This window comes from Stenella coeruleoalba, assembly GCF_951394435.1.
Source record: "Stenella coeruleoalba genome assembly, chromosome: 6".
In the NCBI taxonomy this organism is placed as follows: Eukaryota; Metazoa; Chordata; class Mammalia; order Artiodactyla; family Delphinidae; genus Stenella; species Stenella coeruleoalba.
The window spans coordinates 43,259,319-43,286,117 of record NC_137151.1 but is presented as its reverse complement, the minus strand read 5'-3'; the positions used below and the strand labels follow the sequence as shown (position 1 = coordinate 43,286,117).

The following is a 26,799-nucleotide window of genomic DNA, read 5'->3' as shown; positions in this document are numbered from 1 at the left end:
AGTGCCTGTAGCAGTCATCATCATATGTGATCATAGATTTATTTGCTGAAGTACTTATTCATTGTTACCCTTCTAGACTGTGAGCCCCATAGGAGTGAGGAGTATGTTTCTACAGTAGTGTAAAACAGAGCCTGATATACAACCAATACTCAATTAAAATGTATTGACCAAATAAATGATTAAAGTGATCAAATGATCATAGCTGACAAATGATCATAGCTGTTTACTTGTAACAGGAAATAAAAAGACACTTCCAGCCCTACTTATACCACAGTGCCATGTAAAACAGTTAAGTGTCTCCGCTTTAATTCAAGGTCTACTCTTGTCTAGCACATGTGTGTCAGCTTCTGCTTAGCTAATGCCTCATGTGATTTTGACCTTCTGCTTTACCCATCTCATACTCTACTTTCCTTACTGCAGCCCACACTACCTCACTGGCTTCTTCTTTTTTTATTTTTTATTTTTTTTACCTCTGATTATGTTATGCAAAGGCAAATTAGTTAGGATGCTTGTAGTCAACTGTCAGAAACCCAAATTTAGCTACCTATACAAAAAGAAAATTTATTATAAAGGTACTAGGCTGTCTTGTGAAACCAAAGGCTAGAAATGTGGCTCAGCCTCAAGGAAAAAATGCAATCAAGGACTCACAAGTATGAAGTTTCTCTATCTTTCTCTCTCATCTCTCTCCTCTGCACATGTGTTCAATTCTTCCCTATTTTTCTGCTTTCCTCGGCTTCTTAGGCCATATGGCTTATTTTTATGACAGTAGAGAACCTGGTCCAACCACTTGAGGTTCCAAATCCAAATTTCTAGAAAGATTTCTTAGTCCAAGTGCTTATCCCTAGACTAAGCTGCAGCCATGTGGAAGAGGGTGGGTCAGTGGAGGAAAATTTCTGGAAAAGGTGCCAGGGTGGGGGCTACTTGACAAGCAATCTCATGAAGAGTGTACTACAAAAGGGTAAGGATGAGCTAAAGATGCCTCCAAAACCCTTGATTTGAAGGTATGATGGAACTCCCCCTGTGAACAGACAAGACAAGGAAACAGGAAGGATCACAAGGGACAGAGGAGTAATTCTCTCCAACCCACGTCCAAGGTGTAGGAGAGTTCTGACATTGTTAGTTTACTCTAAGATATCAAAAGTTGTTGGATGCATTACTAGGCTTTGAGGTCCTCATCTCCTCCTCTATTCTAAATGAAGCTCAGAAAGGATGGAGAAACGAATATTAGCTAGGACTAAATAAATTTAACATTAGGTAAATCTAGTGAAATTCTGAAGGAGAATTTTATGTTAAGCTCAAACTAGACAATCAAGAGATATCATTTATTGGCCCCACCTTTACGTGGCATGTTCAGGCACAGTGCTAATGACTACAGGTGTCAAGTTAATATAAGATCCCCTTCTCTAAAGAATCTCATGTCCAAATAAATATCTATGAAACAGTGTTAACTGCTGTAAGAGAATATATATATATAATCAGAATTATGGGTTCCTGATGGAAGGTGTTATAATTCAGCTGGACCATCAAGGAAGACTTCAGAGAGGAAGTAGTATTTCACTTGAGTCTTCAAAAATGAGTAGGAGTTCACCAAGTAGAGAAAGTGAAGGGAAGACATTCTGTGCAAATGGTGCTGCAGAAACAATGTTTGACAATATCATGTTTTTTGTTTTGTTCACTCTGAGGACCAGACGCTCAATGAGGAATAATTAAATCTGGCTCACTTAAGGCCAGATATCAATCCACTTTATGAAGACACAAAGTAATAGATGAAAATGATTGGAACAAATTTATGAAAGTAGAAAAATACATACAATTGTCCAAATCATAATTCTCTGCAGCAATCTAAGTGATAGTCTAAATGCTTTGGGATGAATGCTAAAAGACTTATTCCTGTTCCAGGCTGGACATCTCTGCTTCCACCTGTTCAATTACTTCTGAGCCACCCGCTCTCCTTGACCCTCACTAATATGCACTGGTCTTGTGTATCATTTCTTGTTATTTGTAAGAAAATTCTTATTCTTTGTGATGCTCATATTTCACTAAATACCACGTCTGCCATGGTATATTTAAGGAGGTCAGGTTTCGTCTAAGACATTCTGTAAATGATTTGGCCCTAAGGACAGCATCCTTCCTTTTGTACAGCTATGGCTCATCAGCTCTGAGTCTGTGCATTACATCTATTTGCTCAGGCCAATATTCTGCACGCCCCCTGGAGAAGGCACACTCTTTTCCCTTCTAGTATATGTTTTGTCCCTTGGTGCTATATGTGACAATGAGTTCCTAAACTGAAAACAAAACTCCCATTTGGCAGACATAGGGCTGCCTCCTCATTTCTGGTTAAATACTATTAAAAATCCTACCTGTCTGCTACATTTCAGCAGTGTAATTTGCCATTTCCCTCCTATAGTCATGTATCCTACCTAGAGGTATAGGAAAGTGATGCTTATACATGTTTTGTGGAAAAGTAAATAATTTCCTCTGAGTGATGTGAATGGCAGAGGAAGGGGAATGTTCTAGGAGGAGCAAGAGAATAAAAGGATATAAATGGTGATTTTCAACTATAGAAAAAAACTGATGGTGATATGAGTCTTCAGACTATTTTTAACAAACATACAACCAGAGCTTACTAGAGCAAAACTTAGGTACAAACCAAGTAGAGGTATGATTTTTGCAGGTGTGAATCCACAAAGAAAATACATTTTTTAAATTTCAGAGATTTTTAAAATAATTTCTCTTTCAGAAGGGAGCATTCTCATTTCTCATTAGATTATCAATAGGGTAGGAGGAATAAATTTTAATTTTTACATTTACATTGTAAGAGAATAAAATGAGAAAGAAACAATTAACCGAAAAGTATTGCACTGAGATTTGAAAGACTATGAAAAGCTTTGGGCTGAATTCTGTTTTCTTTTAATTTTTATAGTCATTCCTTTTCAATAATCACTGCCATGAATCTGTGTGCATCAAAAATTGAAATGCTGTGTATTTTCAAAGCACTAAAAATTCCTCAAAACAGCTCCAGTGGTTCAAAATATGCATGATGATCATAATAGCCACCTATAAATACTGTAGATCTAACACATGATAAATAAACATTACCAAATATTTGCACATTCACATTTGTGTGTGTGTGTGTGTGTGTGTGTGTATATATATATATATATATATATATATATATATATATATATATATATGGAGTGGAAAGGAGAGAAGACAGAGGGAGAATATTTCTGTTAATGCTTGCAACTAGTTGGCAAATATACATCTCACAATATTACTACATTGCATGGGACTTATGGGAATATGTATTTCTGTATTGTATACATAAACATAGAAATTGGAATGTTCACATGTACACATGCATACATATTTTAAATAACATTTTAAACGCACTTTGAAAATACATATGCATATACATACTCACACACATTCTGAAATGCCATCATTCAACATAATTCATGATGTGTATTGAAATGTATCAAAGCAGAAACACATTCCAGAAAGAAATACTCACTGGTGCAATTAAATCATAAAGGAGTTTAATTTGTTCGCTTAGTAGCTAAATGTTTTTTCAACATTTTGGCCGGCAGTTTCTTTAATGAGAATGTACCTGGAATGAATTAAATTTGGTTATTATTTAAACTCATGAGTTAAAGTGTTTCTTCAGGGAGTGCACTTATGCTTTGATGCATTTCAATGAATACTGTTCTTGAAAATGCCTGTTTCAACTACTTGAAACTTGAAAGCTGAAAATTCTCATAATAATCTGGTTTATGAAACTAACCACGAATATTTATGGGATACATGGACATGATGTGCCTCTCACTCTTTTTTTACATAACAAGTTTATTAAAACATCATTCACATATACAATTTACCTATCTAAAGTGTACAATTTAATGTTCTTTTTAGTATATTCACAGAGTTGTGCAACCAGCACTACAATTAATTTTAGGACATTTTCATCACCCCCGAAAGAAGCCTTGTACCCATCAGAACTCATTCTTCATTTCCTCCTACCTCACCTCCCTGCTAGGCAACCTCTAATCTACTTTCTGTCTCTAATGGATTTTCCTATTCTGGACATTTCATATAAACAGAACCCAACAATATGAGGTATTTTGTGACAGGCTTCTTTCACTTGGAATACTGTTTTTAAGGTTTATCCATGGGGTGGCATGTACTGTACTTCGTTTCTTTTTATTGCTGAATAATACTCCACTCTATGGATATATCACACTTTATTTTTCCATCCACCAGTTGATGGACATTTGGGTTATTTCCACTTTTTGACTATCATGCATAATGCTGCTGTGAACATCTGACTATAATTTTTTATGTGGACATATGTTTTCATTTCTTTTGGTATATACCTAGGGGTGGTACATAACCAATGGCTGGTAATATGGTAACTCTATGTTTAACCTTTTGAGAAATTACCAAATTGTTTTTCCATATTGGCTGCCCATTTACATTCTTACCAGCAGTGTATGAGGATCCCAACTTCTCCATGGGTAACTCACTTTGATGTCTACAGTCACTCCTCCTAATTCATCAAATCATTGCTTCTCCTAAATGCTAGACTGTGCTCTACTGTGTCTTTCTGATGGATGCATGTGAGCATAGCCATAACAGATGAGATATGAGCCCTGATTTACTACTGTTGTATGCATTGCCAAAGCACACCAGATATACCAGCCCTCCGTCAAGCACACGACTAAAGCTATCCCAAGAACACTCTGTACACTGAGTTTTATCAACACTAAAATGAGGGAGCCTGGTCCAGAATGAACTAGGCTACTTCCACACTTGTTTGTGGAACTGATTGTTTCCATTTGAAACCTATTTGGTGGCACCTCCAGCTCCATGAGCAAGCTAGGTATGTAAGGAGGAGGCACAGATACAATTTTAGATCAACCTAATGTATCTTAAAAATACAAACCTTGAAACTGTTTAAACAATAGCCACTTGAGAAATAAATCAGTCTAGTAAGGGAAGATGATCCTACAGGTTGTTTAGATTCTTGAATAAGTACCCTCCTACATTCTCAGAAGAGACTCCAGTCTTTCACTGCTGGAGTAATTTTAGACACACTATTACTCTTTCCTAAAATTATCATATGGCACATGTTTTAAAATTTGAATGAACTGTAATTTACTGGGTTATGTGAATGTTGCAAATTGTTTTGCTGTTTCCAAAACAACCTTGAATAGGCTATATAAGGGAAACACTAATGAAGGTTAATTATATTTAATTAACTGAATTGTTCACTTTTTCATATTTTTTCTGCATACTATAGGCACACGATCTCAGTGAAAAATTAGCATATATACCAACCCTCACTGTTGAAATACACTATTTTACAGTGAGGTTTTAGGGGGTTAATGCCACAAGAACAATAATAATGATGATAATAACAATAACATCCCTACATGCATAGAATGTGCCAGGAAATACACTAATTGTTTTACATATAACGTAAATTAATCTTCACAGCAACCCACTAAAGTGGGTGTCATTAATCTCTCCAATTTACAGATGAGAACATTGATCTTGGGAAGTTAAATTACTTACTCATCTTTTGTTATGCAGCAAGTGATGCTAGCCAAGACTAGAACCCAGGTTTGCCTGATTCCAGTGTAACCTCCAGGCCATGCTGCATCTAACAAAAAAGGGCTTTAACCACTAAAAAAAGAGACAGTTCTGTAATATATTTTCTATAGCTGCAATTCTCGGCATCTTTACTCCCCATTGAAAAGCTCATTATTTCAGTGGATCACTGGCAACAAAACACTGTGTGGATTAACAAAATAGTATATCTCTTACACGTATTAACTATTTCTTTAAATATGTGCAGTATTTATTGTTTAATAAAATACAAATTCATTACTGTTAAATTATACTAACCTTACTATTACTTTGTAATATTTCAATCAACAGATAATGAAAATACAACTATCAATATGTTAGGATCTAGAAAATTACATTATATTGGAAAGGGAGCTTCATATATGAAAATGCTAATACCTATAAGAGCTAGAGAGTTTTCATAGCCTTAATGAATGAAATGTACTTCTAAGCATAGAGAAAGCAGTTACATATGCCCATTAACTGTAAAATGTTATGAAAAAACTATAAAATACAGCATGTGCCTGAAAATTACTTACTTAGTTGTTTCCATTTTGTAAATATGGGATCTAAAATACTAAAAAGACTAATTTTCTTGGTGTTAACAGAAATAAGGAATCATTGTCATAACAAACAACTGTATCTTGACTATTCACTCAGAGTTCAGCTCCTGGAACATACTAGGAATTTAACCAATATCTTAAAATAAATGTGCAATTTGTGACCTGTATTCTGTGCTACCCTCCAGAGACCTTTTTACTTATTTTCCTAAAACTAAAATGTCTTTCTGGTTTGCTAAATTTAGAGCAGCAATCTTAGCATTGTCCTTAATTAAAATTCAATAAAACCCCTCAATTTAAAAGGTATCATGGTCAAAACTGTGGGTGAGCTACAGAAACCAGAGATAAAGGCAGTTAAAATGGATTTAGCCACCTGTGAGGTGTAATCATCATGCTGAAATGCATGGCCCAGAGTGTTTTCACTGCTATTATAAAATGAAACACACACAAAAAAGTAAAGGAAGCATTCAGATGTGACAATTAATAAATAATTATCACAAAATTAGCAGTAAATAAGGAATCGCTTATTAATCCAGTGTTACCTAATACTCAAAAACAGATTCAAAATCATGTCTTAGAAAACCCATGAGTTTATCAATCATACACATATAAAAATGCTACTCATCATCTAGATCACATATTCTTGATATTAGAAGTGAAAGATCTAGAGAACTTACTGGGACCAAAGAGGGCCTGTATCTGAATCATTCAAAGGTATGTCACATCGCATATAAAATTTATATAGAGGTAAAACAGGTAATTCTGCATTTTACTATAAGAATCACTATCTGCATAATTATTATTACATAAATTTAATCCACTAATATTCACTCAGTAATATGATTTTGTGCTGGATATACTCATATTCTAAAAGATTATACTTAGCTTTAAATAATATTTATTGATTAACAAATATTTATTGAGTATATATGGTGTACTGCTATAAAGTGAATGGTTTATTTATTTATTTATTTTTGGCTGCATTGGGTCTCTGTTGCTGCACGCGGGCTTTTCTCTAGCTGCGGTGAGTGGGGGCTAACTCTTCCTTGTGGTGCGCAGGCTTCAGTAGTTGTGGCTTGCGGCTCTAGAGCACAGGCTCAGTAGTTGTGACGCACGGGCTTTGTTGCTCCGTGGCATGTGGGATCTTCCCGGACCGGGGCTCGAAGCCGTTTCCCCTGCATTGGCAGGCGGATTCTTAACCGCTGCACCACCAGGAAGCCCAATGTGAACAGTGTTTTGAAAGACACTGTCTTAGAAACCAATATCCGAAATCTTATATCTCTGCACCCAGCTAGCTCTGGATATTCAAAACCTACATTCTTTATTACAATTTGGTTTTCTCACATGTAAACTAAATTAATTTCACCCATCTCATAAGGTTATTTGGAAAATTAAATTAAATGAGAAATTTAAGTTAAAATATTTTGTAAACTGTGAAATAAATCACAAAATTGGTCAAATCAGTAGCTTGGCATCTATATGAAAGACAACATTGCCTAATTTTTTTTTTTTACTTTTTTCTTTTTCTTTTATTTTGTATCTATATGAGAAAATGATGTTCACAAAACTTATTGTGGTAATCATTACACAACGTATGTAAGTCAAATCATTACGCTGCACACCTTAAACTTATGCAGTGCTCTATGTCAATTATATCTCAACAAAGCTGGAAAGACAAAAATAAAGATAAAAGGATTGTACATTCTAAAAAAAAAGAGACCATATTGAAAACATTCACTTTAGCAACTTCTGATAGACAGGAAAACCTGATTTTAATTTACTACTGACTTTTACCAAATTTTTAAGCTTTAGTTTATGAGACAGGTCACAACTCTTTTCCCCAGTTACTAACACCCTGATTGTTTCAAATTCTGCCTAATTTTTAAAGCATTTTTCAAACATCCATTTTGGCAACAGAAACCCAAATGTATTTTAATAAGACAAAATGGGTACTATTTATAAAAATTATTAACAAAATTTATAGTCTCAATTCATATATGCAGAGTGGCTTTGAATCAGTTAACTCAAGCCAAAATTCCTCAGTCCTAATATTAGTACCTACTAGTACAAATATCTTGTATGACCACAGTGGTATGGATATTTTCTTAACTTTTTCAATTTTCTTTTGTCTACACGGTATCAAAATGATCAGTTTCTCTTATTACACAAAACTAAGAATAATAAATTAATTTCCCTTCTAGCAATTAATGACATAATTTTTATAAGATTCTATACTCCTAGATTACTAAACAGAGTTGTGAAATCCTCTCCAAGGCTCTCATCAGTTTCTTATTTTCTATGAAAAAATAAACTTTTCTGTAGAATTACTGAGATACAACTAAGCTGATGCCACCTTTGGAACAGTTAAAACGTAGAATTTCCAAGTGACTTTCCAGATAACGGCTTTCTAAAAAGGAGGTTTAGATGACCAAGAACCATGGGCAAATGACAGTGTTTATAAAGAAAGAACAAACAACTAGAATCATCTGGAAAACTGCTGTGAATGCATTTAAGATACACAAGCGTTAAACTTTTAAGCATATTTATTAAGTCACTCAACAGATATTTGAGGGGTTTTATGCATCAAGCAATGAGCAGTAGGAATATAAAGGTAAATCTTACCCAGACCATGCACATAAGGATTATGCACTGAATAATGGAGCTGAGAAAGACACATCAGATATAGAAGCAGATAAAAATACAGATTCAAATGTAGCTGTGTATGAGAACTACACTATAAGATAGAAATTGGTGTGACACAAAATATATACAAATATAAAAATTTCAGAAGTGGTAACTTAGTAGAAGGATTAGAGAAAACATCTTATAATACAGGGTCTTGGAAGAGCGTGTTGCCACTGAACATAACAGTAGGGAAGGCAGGTTTGTTAGACCTAGAACCATGAAAGTAAAGACACAGCATGGGAAATTATGAATTGAGTTCAGATAGTAGTGAGGCCACTTGACTAGAGTAAGAGAGCCTAAAAGTAACCATTTGGAGATAAGTTTATAAATAAGGTACAGTCATATTATAAGAGGGCATTGAGTATCAAGGATACTTAGGATATTTGGCTAATATCTGGTAAAATTTTTGAAACTTTGGAGACTTTTTAATACTAATATAGTACATGTGATATATTACATTGTAGAAGAAGTTTTATAGGAATATTAAGTTGGCAAACATTCATAAAAGGAATTAAAATGAGGAAAAGCTAAAGAAGGGAGGAACGGGAACTACTGTAGCAGCAAGATGCAATGTAACTGGCAAAGTGGGAAGTTAAGGAGGCCTGCACTTAGCTACAAGAATGAGAGAGAGAAAGAATGTCGTAAAGACATTTTAGAGAGACGATTGGCAAGCAGTTGTAACCATTTGGATTTAGAGTTAGAAATTCTATTTTTTTTTTACCCTTTGGCAAGTATTATCTGGCATTTATCCTGTAAATTTCCATATCTGCTAGAGCTATTGGGGTAGAAGTAGAAGGAAGGAAGGAAGGATTGTGATTTACCTATTCTCCATCTTTCTGAGCAGTATTTGACAAGGTGAACAATTCTATAATATCAAGTGCTCACCCTCCATTTAATTTTTCATCTATAAACAGACTACAACCTATATTCTCCCCCACTTTAACCCTGATTTAAAAACATCCCTGCTTATGTGCTGATACTCTAGAACCCCCAGGAAATAGAGGTGGGGTTCCCATAAACTGAGGTTAAAACAACAGCAGTTTGCAATGGCACCAACAAGGATTTAAATGACAAATTTTTTGAAGTGTATTACATCAAGACATGCTTACATCCTAAGCTGAGTAATGAGCTGAAGACCATGAAAGGCTAAACAAACAAAAGCCATCAAATCAATGAGATGAAAATAAAAATATGAAACCCCACAAAAGTCAATAAATTTGGGTAAGTTTCAAAAGAACTCCATTCCATCAGCGCCTCTGTGCCCTAAATGTGTACTACCTGCCATGTTTTCTCCAATTCGCATTTTAAAACTCTTGGTTTCTCTTAATACTTGGTCTAATTCCTTTACGTGCTCTAACTTTCTACCACTTACTTCTTTCTCTGAACTTAACTCCTTAGCCTGGGATTGAGCTATCATTTTCACATTTACACTTATTCCTCTTTCCCTATTATATCCCCTTTTGAATGACTCATTCCAGATAGTACTACAAACACCTGAACACAAACAGCATCAGCGGCTTTAACCAGTGATGTAAGGGATCAAGGTGCCAAATGCATGGTCAGTATCTCCTCAGGACTAACAGTTTTGATGTCTTCCAGTCTCCTGTATTCTTTCAGGTCTTAATGTCAAAGGATTTTCTTTATTTTTTCCCTTGGGTAATATTTCAAGTTTATGATGTTTAAAGCTAGCCATGGATTCAGAAAAACCTAGCAAAGTCTGAAAGACATACAGGCACTCCAGCATGATAGGGAAAATTAGTCATCCAAATTGAAAGATGAAAAATAGATCTAAAAAAAATAAGGGGGATAGGGAGCATGGGGGGGGGCAAAGGGTAGGGGTGGGTGTGGTAGACAGGAGAGAATAGTATTTTATCAACTCTTTCCCAACAGTGCATCTTGTTTGGATCATGCAATTGGAGCAGAATTTGGGGGTCAGTTTTTGTTCTTCTCTCCCATTTTTAGAATTGGTTTGCCCAACATTATGACACACATGTTCCCAGTTACCATAATAGACTACATATGTAACATTAACTACATCGTTTCAGAGCTCCATTTGCAGATTCTACATTTTATTCGTCTCATACTCCTCCCCCACCCCAAAGGAGACAGGCTGTTAATCCCCTCCTCTGTGGGAAGCTTATGCTATGGCTAGCAAAATGTGAAAAAAAAAAGTCTTTGTCTTCCAGTTGCCATGTTAGCTGTGATACGCACACATATACATTTCACCTCCAGTGTTGGTCTTCATTAATTCATTTTGGAATTCATAATGCAGCATTTCAGCATCGTCTTAGGGAAGCTCAGAGCAGATTTTTCTAGATGTGCAATATACTCAGTTTACAGTGAAGTTTTCAGCTAACATGAATAGGGGCATCTAAATTCATACTCTTTAGGCTGAATCTTAAATTTTGGTAAGCCCTGCTTGGAAACCCAGGCTCAGGATTCATCACAGAGAATGTGTCTCATAGCACTGAGGGGAACAATGAAAAGAGATTGGCTTTTTCCCACTATGTATCTGATGTGAAATCTAAGTATAACGAGAAAAGAGGAAAGTACTAAATCACTTGAATAAACAGAAGAAGGGACTCTGTCATTGACAAACACAATATTTTAATTTCATATCAATACTTTCCAGCCATGTTAAACTTAAGTATATCTTACTTGGTGAGAGTGGAGAGTTAGTAAAAAACGACTGCTTGTTTCTGTGTAAAAAATGTAGTTAAAAAGACACACATCAGGAAAAGGGAATATAAAAGCAAAATGATTACTAAAAGTTTTGACTCTCACATTAAAATATCAGCACTTTGAATTTTAGCACTTTAGAAAGAGATTTAATTCACAAAGTAAGCTTTATTGTTAGTTCTCGTAGAGCTCTGTTCCAGGAAAAAAAATGCTTCATTTATGACTTCTAAGAAAATGTATATAAAGATGGGAAGAGTGTTAAAAAAATTTATTCAAAATAGATTTGTTTCTCCAACTACAGGAAAACTAGCTGAACACTTCAATAGGATTAATGTGTTCATGTGACAATAATTTTTTCAAATGTAATAAGGGCAGTTTTCTAAGAAACAACTTTTTCATGAGACAATATATGTGTTTTTTCCAAAAACTTACAAAAGGATCATCAATTATTTCCATTCACCTTTAATCTTTTCCTGCATGTTCACCTTTGGAAACTCTTTCAATGGACAAAAATGACAGTTTTCTTTTCAAGTAAAATTTTTATAATTTCTAAGTTAAAAAATACTCTATTTATATGCAATCACATTTGATATAACAAACTAAGAAATCTTCTACTCTTTCTCTACCTACTTTTGCTTATTTCTTAGAGGACTCAACAATAAAATCATTATATTAAGCAGTATGATTTCCGAGAACTGAACAATCAAAAGTAATTTTTTTCTTATTCTAAAGTTGCAAATGTCACAACAGACATATAAAGAATCCTTTTTTATTTAAAAGTGACAATAAATAATATATAAAAACACTGAGAACAGCCTTTGAAAATCTTAAACATGAGCAAAATTAAATAGTAACTTTCCAAAGGAAAATAAAAACTAGAAAACGTTGATTGTAAAATACCAAATTAAAAATAGTAGCAAGAGTACTGAAAAATTATTTGCAGTTTTACTGCATTATTTTTATTTCAGGATTTGTTTAATTTTCATGCAAACAAGAGAAGTGATATAATTATATGCACAAGTCATATAGGTCAGTTTTCCTTTCTAAATGTGTGTATTACCTCAATTAATAGTATCTGATCAATTCAATGTGCATCAAGAAACTCCTATATTAAAGATCATATTATACTTTTTCTTTTGAAATGCTGCTTGGAGATTGACAGAATCCCATACTCTACTGTACATATCTTAGATCTATCACTCTCATCTGTCACTCTGCATTTCATATGAAATTGATTGTGACACATTACATTTGAATAAAACAGTGGTAGAACATGCAAACTCATTTACACTTCAATATTAATTGTTACACTTTTTATGCACTAAATAAATGTACATAATTGTTAAAATGCATGGGAATTAAGTCAAAGCAGTCAAATATGCATTGTTAGAAAAAAAGTATTTCCCTATCTTTTGCATAGCTATATATGAAGATGTATTGTAGGAGATATATAGTTATAGAAAAATGATATATATCTGTATGTAAAATTATTTAAGCAAATATTCTCCCTAATCTAGTAAAGCAGAATAAACTGTCATTGGGTTTAGAGTTCAGAAAACAGGATTTGTCTTTATTCTAAAATTGAAAGAAATTATTTCCTACATAGAGACCATTAAGAGAGAAGGTCAGAACTTTTGCAATTTGCAGCCCCAAATCTTAGGCAGCGAGATTTCCTTCAGGGTCAGTGACCTCTAACTACTGAAAAACCTATGAGAGGGGGTGAAGAAGGCCAAGACTGCAGCTAATCAATTGACTTTCAATAGAATCTCCTTTCGAAAGAGCTATGCCACTACAGACATTTTACCATTTTTCTGGTCAAAATCATGTGTCCCCAAAGAATGTTGTTAAAAAAAAGTTGGGGGAAGGGAATCAGCTGGCCACCAATTTTTCTAATTCTATCAAATCACAGCAGAAAATCATGTCTTGTGATTTAAACAATTAGGTTGCTATTAGCATAAAAGTGGTTTTGAATAGAAATTTGAAAATCCCTTAGAAACATACTACATACTACAACATTTATACAACAGTGATAATTTTTTTAGGTAGCAGTAGCATTTGAGCCAAACAACTACAGAATAGAAAAAAATTGTGAGCTAATACTCCTTAAAGGAAAGTGGTTTGTGTGTGCACACAGGTGTTGAATACCTTAATTTAAGGGTAAATATTAATACCTCACTCAGCTTGAGGTCAAAGGACTTCAATCCACGAGAATATTTTTGTTGGAAGTAAGTGAAACTGTCCCCAGACCTTACCAATGACCGTGAGCAAATACAGACCATTTTTTTAAATCTTAGACAAAACTTCTGGATCCTCCTTTAGAGCCTACTCACTTTCCCACAATTCTAGAACATGTTTCTAAACCTGGGCACTATTGACATTTTGATCCAGGTAATTCTTTGTTCTAAAAGTCTGTCCTGTACATTGTAACAGGTTTAGTAACATGACCTCTACCCACTAGATGCCAGTAGCATCCCCCTCCAAATTGTAATAATCAAAAATGTCACTGTATGGCACCAAACTTCCCCTGGGGGTAAAATTGTCCCCATTGAGACATGCTGTTCTAGAGGGAGTGGAATAACCTTTGTTAAAGACAGGCTCACTGAAGAAAGCAAGGAGTAATAGCTGACAGCTCTGCAGGGAAGGAAAAGACTGAGAAATGAGACAAAATGATTACAACTCTGCATAACAATCTGGGGTCACTTATGTAGGAACTTCGATCACTACAGTAAGTATGACCAACACTACAATAAATATGAATAGCAATTATTTCATTCTGCATTAACACAGAGGTGCCCTAGAGTGAGAGCATCCCTAAGTTATTGCTGAATAATCTAAATTATGTTCACTGTAGTGATTCTGAATCATTAAGGAATTATTAGAGTTTCTTTAGTGTACCCCATTAAAGAAAATAAAGAAGATATAGCACATTTGAGGAAGATTTCCATCAAAAAATTGAACTTTCCTAAATTTAGGCCAATTGATGTTTATTGGGGGAAAATGCTTTTGTGTTGATAAGTATCTTAGATTTTCCAAGACAATGTTGATTTGGAATTTGTTTTTGTAGCTGTTCCTTAATGCTGGTTCAGAAAAGAGACACCACCCATAAAGGGAACACCTTATCCCTTGGCAAAATCCTACTAGATTATAATGTGTGCCTAGTTTGGCTCACAGGTATTACCAAAGACGAATGCTGCCAGCTCTTGCCTGATCAGGAATGTCTGCGAGAATGCTAGAGAGGTGTGTGTTTAGGCAAGACTTAGCCAGTTTCCAAAGCCCAGGTCAAAGTAATCTGTATTAGTCTGGGTTCTCCAGGGAAACAGAACCAACAGCACATACATATATAGGTATATAAAGATAGGGAAAGAGATTTACTATAAGGAATTGGCTCACATGATAATGGAGGCTGAGAAATCTTAAAATATGCAGTCAAAGGCCCTAGAGACAAAGGAGAGCTGATGATGTAAGTTCCAGTCTAAGTCCAAGTCCAAAGGCAGGAGAGGACCCATGTCCCAGCTCTAAGATAGGCAGAAAGAGGGTTAGTTCTTTTTTACACAGTCTTTTGCTTTATTCAGGCCTTTGCCACTTTGGATGAGGCTTACCCAGGTTGGGGAGGGCAATCCGCTTTACCCAGTCTACAAATTCAAATGTTAACCTCATCCAGAAACTTCCTCACAGACACACCCAGTATAATGTTTAACCAGACACCCTGTGGCCCAGTCAGGTTGAAACATAACATTAACCATCACGAAACTTGATGTAGAGAGAGCCTGCAAAACAAGGCTGGTACAAAGTAGGAGAAAGAACAGCAGAGAGAGACAAAGGAGCCCACCACCCCAAGCAAAACAATGTGGCAAGAGCCACAGACCAAATGGGTATGTGTAGATCAAAGACTTATTTTGCAAGAAATTTTAGAAATTTGACTTACCCTTTAGAGTAAACAAATAACTGAGCAAGCCCAATTCTAAAGTTTGACTGGCAGTCTGAAACAGGAGAATGGAAGTAAGAAAAGAACTAAGAACTAAGGTATCAATCAACCTTCCCATCATGATGTTCTATAGACCTCACCTCTCCCTGGGGCCATGAGGAGAGGGTTGGGTAAAGGGATTCCAGACAGAGCTGCCAAAGGGATTGGAAAGAAGTCAGTGATAATGTTCTCTGTCCATTTGTGTTTTAGATGTTAAAATAAATCAGTAAATATTCATAGAGACAGACTTCAGTTTAGAACCCAGCTCAGTCACTCACTAGTTGTGTAATTGTGGGCAAGTTAGTTAACTTCTCTGATCCTTAGTTCTCATATAGTAAATATACACACTAAGTAAAATCCTGATGACATGAACATTCACATCTGATCACACTGCCAGTGACTGGCTGCCAGTGTTCACCAAGTCTCTGTTCTCAAACGAAGGTGAGCCAGACAGGCTTGGGATTTCATCAGTGATTGCTTGTGGTTATTTGGGACTATCTTGGGTCAGTGTGTTGTCACTTGTGCACAGTACATGTCTCTCTTTCTTAAGTTTTGTGCTTTTCATCACAGAACAGACCACCTGAAAAGTATTGCTGTTCATTAACTTTGCAGTAATGCAAACCTGTAATTTCTGTGATTAAATTTTCTGAATACCCCTTTGGTGTTATGGTGAGGTTTTACAGTATCTACCTAATACGGCAAGGCAAAGCAGGTCTAGGTTCTGTGGGGCCTTAAGTTAATACAATTTTGGAAGCCTTTTTCAAGAAAAAAAGTATACAAAATTATTAATATAATATTACGTATGAAAAATAATGTTTACTTAGAATGTAAAAGAGAATTATACATTTTTAAATGATAAATTTAAAAACAGGGCTTTGGAAGGAGCTGTTGTAAGTGAATAGCTCAGAAAATGTAAATTTTATTAGCTTCTGGGGTTGGATGAGGATTGAAGAAGATTATGCATAGGACTACTTAATGCCTGATAATAAGAACCTACCTTCGGCATATGTTAGCATTTTTATCATCATTATCAAAGTGGTCAATAATAGTGATTATCTACCATGTTCCAAGTCACATGGCACTTGAGGACATCAGAGGTTTGGAGAAAGGCCATGATGATGGATCAAAGCCTTCTTACCTCCTCTTCTTTCTCCTCTTTCTGAGAACCCTGACCACTGCAGCCCAGCACAGAGTAGGAAAAGATGTCATATGCAGAAGTATCAAGTAAGGAAAGGGACCCCAGACCTACTGGCCTGATTAGCAGAGTCAACCTTGGAAAGTCAGATGTCAGAGCTATATTGTCTTCTGGTGCTATAAAAATGAAAAATTGATGGGCTTCCCTGGTGGCGCAGTGGTTGAGAGTCCGCCTGCCGATGCGGGTGGCACGGGTTCGTGCCCCGGTCTGGGAGGATCCCGCATGCCGCGGAGCGGCTGGGCCCGTGAGCCATGACCGCTGAGCCTGCGCATCCGGAGCCTATGCTCCACAACGGGAGAGGCCACAGCAGTGAGAGGCCCGCGTACCGCAAAAAAAAAAAAAAAAAAAGAAAGAAAAATTGAATATAGAACCATTTTGTAGTAATAATCACAAATATAATTATAATGCACTGTAATCAGCAAAATACATATATAAACAAATAGTTACAGAAGTACAAACAAAATAAAAGCAGGTCATTAATTTTGTCCAGCAACATTAGAGAAGGCTCATGAAGGAAGAGATATTTGAGTAAAACTCTAGACGGGGGGGAATGATGTGCAAAGGAAGATGAGTAGAACAGGTGTCGACCAAGTGAGACAAGCAGGTAGTAACGTGGACTTACATAGGATGACAGGAGATGAAACTGCAGAGGTAGTTTGGGATGGAACTGCCTGCCATGGTAAAGTATTTGGCCTGAGGGAAATGGGGAGCTAATTAACCTGATTTTTTTTTTTTTAATGAGCTTTATAATAACGGCCTTGGAGAAGCTGTGCAGGGGTCACTTCTAGAGGGGTAAAAGCTACTGTCAGGGAAAGTGCCCTTGTGTAAGGGTGTACAGGCCGTGCACTGCACAACTCCATGGGCATGTCATTCACATAGACTATAGTAAGAACAACACTCCTTCGAATTTTATACGTCATGAAAGGACAGTGATCCAATGAGGGATCATGAAGAACTGAACCAAGCAGATGCAAAGAGGATGAAAACCAGATACCAGCACCAAGAAATACTTCCGAGAGGAAATTAGCAAGTATGGGAGACCATACTTCTCTTCAGTTTCTCAGATAGTTGTTGATGCTTTTAGGAAACTTGGGGGCAAACTTGAAAATACAAGCCAATTCAATCTTAAAAGCATTTTGGGAAGGAATCATTTCTTCTTAGGACTTCATGTTGACCAACCCATCATTAATGATAAATAAATGTTCAGAATGAAACACTGCAGCAAATGAGAAGCTGGAAAGTCAGGGTGTTTCACATGGACTACTCAGGACACTTAGGAGCACTTTCCCGCCCAGGCACATCTTGTTTGGAAAAACAAAATAAACAGACGAACAAAAACATCATTTGTTTCCATTTACAGAGAGTTCAGCAAAATTGCATTTGTCTTACTTTTCTCACCAGTTTCATTTACTATGGATTTATGGAATTCATGGTCACATTACCTTTAGGGCGCAAAGTAAATCCACGAGTATAACAGAATGCCAAAACAGGAGAGGAAAGCGTCAAGTGCCTGTAAATACTAACTATGCACAAAAGTCATTCCGCCCATTCAGTTAAAACCAGAATCTTCACCTCGTCTTAATCTATTTCTAGTCACCATTTACCTGAACTAAACTTTAATAATATGTCATTGACTTGAGGTTTTTCTGTCATTTATAACAGAAAGGAATTCTCTTGTCTTCAGCTACATCACCCAGACTCAAAATAAGACTAATCTGTTTATTCATTGTGGGACTCGAGGGACATTGTTCCAGCTAATGATTAAGAACTCTCCAGACAATAGGGGCTTCTTAGACAATGGGTGAATTTCCAGGATGTCCGGCCCCCTTCCGAGAAGGAGGGAGATAACAAAATGTAAAAAAGGTGTCTGTCAAAGACCAATCAGGCAGCTGGGGAGAAGGAGGGAGATAAACAAAATAGGTGTCTGTCAAAGACCAATCAGGCAGCTGGGGAGAAGGAGGGAGATAAACAAAATAAGTGTCTGTCAAAGACCAATCAGACAGCTGGGGATAAGTTCCCTCTCTGGTCCGAGCCTAAGCCGGGACCAATCAGCAGGAGAACACAACCAAATCTATAATTTACATACGGGGAAGTGGGAACCTATAAAACTGACATATTCGCGCCCAAAAGGGTTCCTTCTTCGACCTCCTGCGTGAGGACCAAGGAACCCCGGTGCACCGGCCTTCAATAAACCTCTTGCGTTTTGCATCGACTTCCGACTCTTGTTGTTTCCTGGGCGAGTCGAAACTCCTAGGAGACCGCGCAGGTCTAACATTTGGGGGCTCGTCCGGGATTCCACTCGCGCCGGACCACAAGAACATCGGGAGTTGGAGGTACCAGGTAAGCTCGAGCTTGATTGTCTGTTTGTCCCTTGTTCTTTGTGGGCCATTATCGGAGGAAAGCCGTAAGAATCGGCTTATTATGGAATCTGTATCGGACCTCTGGCTAGGCAGACGTGCTAATAGCCGGCGTCCATGAGCCCTAGGGGACGCCCTGGTGGCTCATCTGGAAGGAGAGGCAAACTCTGTCTCCCCTTCACTCGGTTTCGGCAGTTCCCTTGGTGGTAACTGCCATCTGAAGAAGTTTCGGTTTTGAAGCGAGCTCGCGGTGGCCCATACGTATATGTGTTTCGTGGAGTTTTAACTGTTTCTGTATTGTGGTCTATTCTTCTTCTCTGACGGACGACAATGGGACAAACTATGACGACTCCTCTTTCCCTTACCCTAAGCTATTGGACCGAAGTTCGGGCCAGAGCCCATAATTTTTCGGTAGAGGTAAAGAAAGGAAAGTGGCAGACTTTGTGTGCCTCTGAATGGCCAACATTTCAGATAGGATGGCCCCCCGAAGGATCCTTTTTATTAGACAAGATTAAGCTGCTGAAGTCTAAGATATTTAATATAGATCCCCACCTCCGTGGGTCCGGCCCTTTGTTTCCTCAACAGGTACGTCCGCGCATACATCAGCAGCGTCGGAGATATTAGCCTTAAAGAAAAACCCCAACACGGAGAAGCTACCCGACGCCCCGGATCTACCAAAGGCGATTTATCCTGACCCGCAGTCCGATTTGCTTCTTTTGGATTCCCCACCCCCTTATCCTCCGGCCCCGAATCCCCTACCACCTAGAGGACCCCCAGCTCCACTGCCCTCGGCACCAAGGGAACCATCCATGATGGAAGAAGAAAGGGGTCCCTCAGTGGGCACTAGGAGCCGGAGGGCAATCTCCCCGGACTCCACTGCCCTACCTCTTAGAGAATATGGCCCCCCCGATGGCCAAGGGAATAGACCTCTCCAATATTGGCCCTTTTCCTCTGCAGATCTTTATAATTGGAAAATGCATAACCCAACTTTTTCCGAAAATCCACAGGCCCTTACCGCTTTAATAGAATCTCTTGTTTTCTCCCACCAGCCCACATGGGATGATTGTCAGCAGCTGCTCCAGACTCTCCTAACGACTGAGGAGAGGCAACGGGTTCTTTTAGAAGCCAGAAAAAAATGTATTAGGCGCCAATGGGCAACCTACCCAGCTGCCTAACGAGATTGATGCTGGTTTCCCGCTCGTCAGGCCAAACTGGGATTTCAATGCCCCGGAAGGTAGGGAGCGCCTGAAAATGTATCGCCAGGCTCTGGTGGCGGGTCTCCATGGAGCGGCCAGACGGCCCACTAATTTGGCTAAGGTAAGGGAAGTAACTCAGGGGCCCCAGGAATCGCCAACTGTGTTCCTGGAACGTTTAATGGAAGCCTTTAGACGCTTTACCCCTTATGATCCAACTTCGGAGGAACATAGGGCTACTATAGCAATGGCTTTCATAGATCAAGCGGCCCCTGATATTAAGAAGAAATTACAGAGGCTAGATGGCTTGCAGGGATTTTCGCTTCAGGAGTTAGTAAAAGAGGCAGATAAAGTATATAACAAAAGAGAAACAGAGGAAGAGAAGGAAGAAAGAAAGCAGAAAGAGCAGGAAGCCCGTGAAATAAGACGGGATAAGAGACAGGAAAGGAATTTAAGTAAGATACTGGCCACTGTGGTTGGAGGAAGAAATATAGGGGATAGAAATAGGCAGGAAGGGCGAACGGCAGACAGAAGGCGGCCATTAGACAAGGACCAATGTGCCTACTGTAAAGAAAAAGGACATTGGGCGAGAGAATGCCCTAAGAAAAAGAATGGAGGAAGGCCAACCAAAAACAAAATCTTAACATTGGAAGAAGAAGACTAGGAAAGTCAGGGCTCGAACCCTCTCCCCGAGCCCCGGGTAACTCTTAAAGTGGAGGGGGAACCTGTTTAATTTTTGGTAGATACCGGAGCCCAGCACTCCGTCCTTCTCCACTCAAAAGGTCCTATCTCAGCTAAAAGGTCATGGGTACAAGGAGCCACTGGGAATAAACAATATTCATGGACCACACGAAGGACAGTAGATCTTGGGATTGGACGAGTAACCCATTCATTTTTGATTATTCCGGAATGCCCCTATCCTTTGCTGGGAAGAGATTTACTCTCCAAAGTAGGGGCTCAAATCCACTTTCAGCCAGAAGGTCCCACCATAACTGATAATAAGGGAAGGTTACTTCAAATATTGACTATGAAATTAGAAGATGAATATAAATTATACGAGCCGCCTTCATCCTCACGAGTTAATGTTACTGATTGGGTAACTCGGTTCCCTCAAGCCTGGGCAGAAACTGCCGGAATGGGGATGGCCAAAAATCGGCCCCCGGTGCTAGTGGAACTCAAGGCAACTGCCACCCCAATAACGGTCCGTCAATACCCCATGAGTAGAGAAGCCAAAGACGGTATCCGTCCCCATATACAGAGGCTACTAGACTTGGGCATCTTAATAAGATGTCAATCAGCATGGAACACCCCTCTCCTGCCGGTAAAGAAACCAGGAACAAATGATTATCGGCCGGTGCAGGATCTACGAGAGGTAAACAAACGGGTGGCAGACCTCCACCCCACAGTTCCAAACCCTTACAACCTCCTGAGCACTCTTCCACCTCAACATACGTGGTATACTGTTTTGGACCTTAAAGATGCTTTTTTCTGTTTAAGACTCTCTCCCCTGAGCCAACCCTACTTTGCCTTCGAATGGAAAGATCCAACATCGGGAATGTCTGGTCAGCTGACATGGACACGGCTACCTCAGGGATTTAAGAACTCCCCGACCATCTTTGATGAAGCCCTCCATCAGGATTTGGCATTATATAGAGAATCAAATCCCCAGGTAACATTACTCCAATACGTTGATGATATTTTATTAGCTGCTGAGACCCAAGAAGATTGTATCAAGGGTACTGAAAAACTGTTAACGGAACTTGGAACCCTGGGATATAGAGCCTCAGCCAAGAAAGCACAAATATGCCAACAACAGGTCAGTTACCTGGGGTATCTATTAAAAGGGGGGCAAAGATGGCTCACAGAGAGCAGAAAGGATACGGTGGCCCAAATTCCGGCTCCCAAAAACGCCAGGCAGGTTAGAGAATTTTTGGGGACGGCCGGATTCTGTAGACTATGGATTCCAGGGTTTGCTGAGCTGGCAGCCCCATTGTACCGCCTAACCAAAAACAGCACTCCTTTCGTTTGGGGCGATAAGGAACAACGGGCTTTTGACCAAATCAAACGAGCTTTACTTTCAGCTCCAGCCCTAGGACTGCCAGATGTAACCAAACCTTTTCATTTATATGTGGCCGAAAATAAGGGCATTGCAAAAGGAGTGTTGACTCAGAAATTGGGTCCCTGGAATCGCCCAGTTGCTTATTTGTCAAAAAAATTGGACCCTGTGGCATCAGGATGGCCCACCTGTTTAAAGATAATCGCTGCAGTGGCCGTTCTAGTCAAAGATGCTGACAAACTAACTTTAGGACAAAATCTAACGATAACAGCTCCTCATGCCCTGGAAAATGTAGTCCGTCAACCACCGGATAGGTGGCTAACTAATGCCAGGATGACCCATTACCAAACCCTGTTGCTAAACTCAGATCGCATCAAGTTTGCTCCAGCCACAGGACTTAATCCAGCCACCTTGCTACCTGATCCTGACTTGGAAGGCTCCACCATCATACATGATTGTCAGGAAGTACTAGCCGCAGCACACGGCAGTAGGCCGGATCTGATGGACCTGCCCCTCCCTGATGCTGATTTCACCTGGTTCACGGATGGGAGCAGTTTCCTGGAGGAAGGTAAGCGTCGAACTGGGGCAGCCGTGGTAGACGGAAAACAAGTCATATGGGCAGCGGCACTACCACAAGGGACCTCAGCCCAACGAGCTGAATTAATTGCCCTGACGAGGGCATTAGAGATGGCAGAGAATAAAAAAGTAAACATCTACACAGACAGTAGATATGCGTTTGCTACCGCTCATATCCACGGTGCCATTTACCAACAGAGAGGGCTACTAACTTCAGGTGGCAAAGAAATTAAAAACAAAGACGAAATCGTGGCTTTGTTGACTGCACTCATGCTTCCTACTAAAGTCAGTATCATCCACTGCCCTGGACATCAAAAAGGAAATGCCCCAATAATTAGGGGAAATAATATGGCTGACCAAGTGGCCCGAGAAATAGCATCGGGAGAAGTCATTTTAGGACTGTCAGATAAAGTTCCTGAAAAACCAGGCCGCGATGAAGAAATCATCCCGGCCACAACAAAAGGAACTTTGTCCCCTCAGCAAGCAGAATCCATGTTACAACAGATGCACAGTGGACACATTTGGGGACTAAAAAGATGGTAGCCTTGTTACAAAAAGCCAGGTACGAAACCCCTGGAATGACAAAATTAGCTGAACAAATTGTGCAGGAATGCGTCCCATGTCAACAGGTAAATGCTCACAAAGGGAAACTTGAAACTGGAAAGAGACTCAGGGGGGACCGCCCAGGAACTTACTGGGAAGTGGACTTTACCGAAGTGCGTCCTGGAAGGTACGGTAATAAATACCTTTTAGTTTTTGTAGACACTTTTTCAGGATGGATAGAGGCTTTCCCAACAAAGAAAGAAACAGCTGCTGTAGTAGCCAAGAAGATTTTAGAAGAAATTTTTCCTCGATTTGGAGCATCAAAGGTAATAGGGTCTGATAATGGTCCAGCCTTCGTCACCCAGGTAAGTCAGGATGTGGCCAGATATTTGGGGACTGATTGGAAATTACATTGTGCCTATAGACCCCAAAGTTTAGGTCAGGTAGAAAGAATGAATAGGACTCTAAAAGAGACCCTAACTAAATTGTCCTTGGAGACTGGCGGTACCGATTGGACGGTGCTCCTTCCTTTGGCCCTATTCCGGGTTAGAAATACACCTTCCCGATACCATCGTACTCCTTTTGAAATATTATATGGTGCCCCGCCTCCCCTCCTCACTTTAGGAAGAGAAATAAAACCTGATTGTCAAAATAACACTGACTTATATGCTAGGCTACTGGGACTCCAATTGGTCCAGAAAGAAATATGGTCCCAACTCGCCAAGGCCTACCAACCGGAAACACCGGGAGAAACTCATCCTTTCCAAGTCGGAGACTCCGTATACGTCCGTCGGCATCGAACCCAGATGTTGGAACCTCGATGGAAAGGACCATACACCGTCCTCCTCACCACCCCAACGGCCATAAAAGTGGACGGCATCGCTGCCTGGATCCATGCTTCACATGTGAAGGCTGCACCAGCGACGGCATCATCAGGATGGCGGGCCCAAAGAACCGACAACCCGCTCAAACTCAAGCTTCTACGAACCTAAGACTTATAATTTTGGTTTTACTGCCTTTACTGACTGACTAGGAATATCTGCCGGGATAGGAACAGGAACCACAGCCCTCATACAACAACCCCAGTATTATGCAAGTTTAAGACAGGCTGTAGACATCGACCTTCGAGCATTAGAAAGTTCCATAACTCAACTAAAGGAATCACTCACCTCACTTTCAGAAATGGTGTTGCAGCCTAGATTTGCTGTTTCTTAAGGAAGGGGGATTATGCGCCGCTCTAAAAGAAGAATGTTGCTTTTATATTGATCATTCAGGAACCATTACCAAAACCATGGATAAACTAAGGGAACGCTTAGATAAAAGGCAAAGGGAGAGAGAGAACGAAAAAGGATGGTTTCAATCATGGTTTGATAAGTCCCCCTGGTTTACCACCTTAATCTCTACTCTGTTGGGACCTCTTATTGTTTTATTGTTGATTTTAACTTTTGGACCATGTGTTCTAAATCGCTTGATAGCATTTATTAGAGAACGTATCAGTACTGTACAAGTTCTAATGTTAAGACAACAGTACCAAAGTTTACGAACAGAAGGTTGAGATTCCATGATTGGAATCAATAGTCACAAGAAAAAGGGGGGAATGTGGGACTCGAGGGACATTGTTCCAGCTAATGATTAAGAACTCTCCAGACAATAGGGGCTTCTTAGACAATGGGTGAATTTCCAGGATGTCCGGCCCCCTTCCGAGAAGGAGGGAGATAACAAAATGTAAAAAAGGTGTCTGTCAAAGACCAATCAGGCAGCTGGGGAGAAGGAGGGAGATAAACAAAATAAGTGTCTGTCAAAGACCAATCAGACAGCTGGGGATAAGTTCCCTCTCTGGTCCGAGCCTAAGCCGGGACCAATCAGCAGGAGAACACAACCAAATCTATAATTTACATACGGGGAAGTGGGAACCTATAAAACTGACATATTCGCGCCCAAAAGGGTTCCTTCTTCGACCTCCTGCGTGAGGACCAAGGAACCCCGGTGCACCGGCCTTCAATAAACCTCTTGCGTTTTGCATCGACTTCCGACTCTTGTTGTTTCCTGGGCGAGTCGAAACTCCTAGGAGACCGCGCAGGTCTAACACATAAACCCCAGTAAGTTCATGGTTCTTAGTCTGCCATTTCTTCACTATCAGACAATGATCAACAACCAGAAAAGAGAGTCAACTAGTTGAAAACACTGGTCTTTTTACCTTTATTTTCCTACCATCACAATGGCTCTCTGATATTTAAAAGACCTAATAGATTTTGCTGTTTATATTGTAATCTCCTGGGAGCTCTTTAGAAAGGCAGAATCTCAGCCTCCACCCTAAACCTACTCAATCAGAATCTATATTTTCACAAGAACTGAGATGACTCTTGTGTAAGGTAGAGTTTGAGAAGCACTGCTCTAATCCGCTTCATGGGAGATGAAGGTACCAGGCTAATTAGCTGCTTTATCAAAACCACCTTAAACACACACGCATTACTAATAAACCAAATGAGGTACATGAGTTTTCCAAACAGAAATAATTTGGCTAGTGGACAGTTCAAATAAAAGGATGAGAAGACGAGACAGTTAGAAAAGGAAAAAGACCACCAAGAACATGGGAAAATACAGGCTCCAATTAGAAGCACTGACGTTTCCAAGTTTTGAGGCTGATTCCAATAATTCAACTCTTAAAGACTGCCCACAAAATACAGAGAATTTGGTCCTTTCCCCTTATTTGCATGAGTAAATGCCTTCCAACGAGGGCAATATTCACTTCATATCATATTTTAAGATGATTATAGCCAATCTCAGGTGGTTAAAGTTGTTTAGCCTTTAGCCTTGTACCTTATACCCCACCTGAGGCATGCTGAGCTCCTTGGAAATGGGCTGCCTGTTGTGCTGTACTGCTTAATTATTATATTAACATACTAAAGCTTCCTTTGAATTAGCTCTTCTCTGTGAGTGTGTTTATTCTATAGAAAAGCCCTTCAGTGATTTGCAATGAAGGTAATTTTTCTTGTCAGCTTACTTCAAAAATCCAATAAGTATAAATCCAATGCAATTTGAGTTTTGCCAACATTTTGCTCCCATTTCATTCTGTTTCCTTCACATCCTTTTTCTTTTTTTCTCTTGAAACCCCAAGTGCAAAGCTTCATTTTCTGAATGCAAAGCAGGCTGCAACCTCTCCCAGAATACAGTGTTGCTCTGTGGCTCTGGCTCCCATGACGCTGGGCACCTCTGCCTACGGTGGGCAGAGTCCAGCCTGCCCAGTAAGACTGCATCAGAGCACGCTGAACTTTGGCCCACTTGGCAAGATTCGCACATTGACTCACTGAAAACTGACGGACGTTCCTATCCATAGGCATAAAGCAAACGAATAAAAGCTTT

General features: G+C 39.1%; 2 protein-coding genes across 34 annotated transcripts in view; one reads left to right on the top strand and one right to left on the bottom strand.

The window, feature by feature from the left end:
• Positions 1-26,799, bottom strand: part of LOC307187576 (uncharacterized protein) — a 791,299-nt gene that overhangs the window by 419,640 nt on the left and 344,860 nt on the right. The window lies entirely within an intron of this gene.
• Positions 17,279-20,278, top strand: LOC307188401 (uncharacterized protein; the record flags this gene model as incomplete). The annotated part of the gene is made up of 3 exons (XM_079925460.1): positions 17,279-17,390; positions 18,869-19,051; positions 19,654-20,278. 3 exons carry the CDS (start codon positions 17,279-17,281, stop codon positions 20,241-20,243), a joined length of 885 nt encoding a protein of 294 aa, XP_079781586.1. The 3' UTR covers positions 20,244-20,278.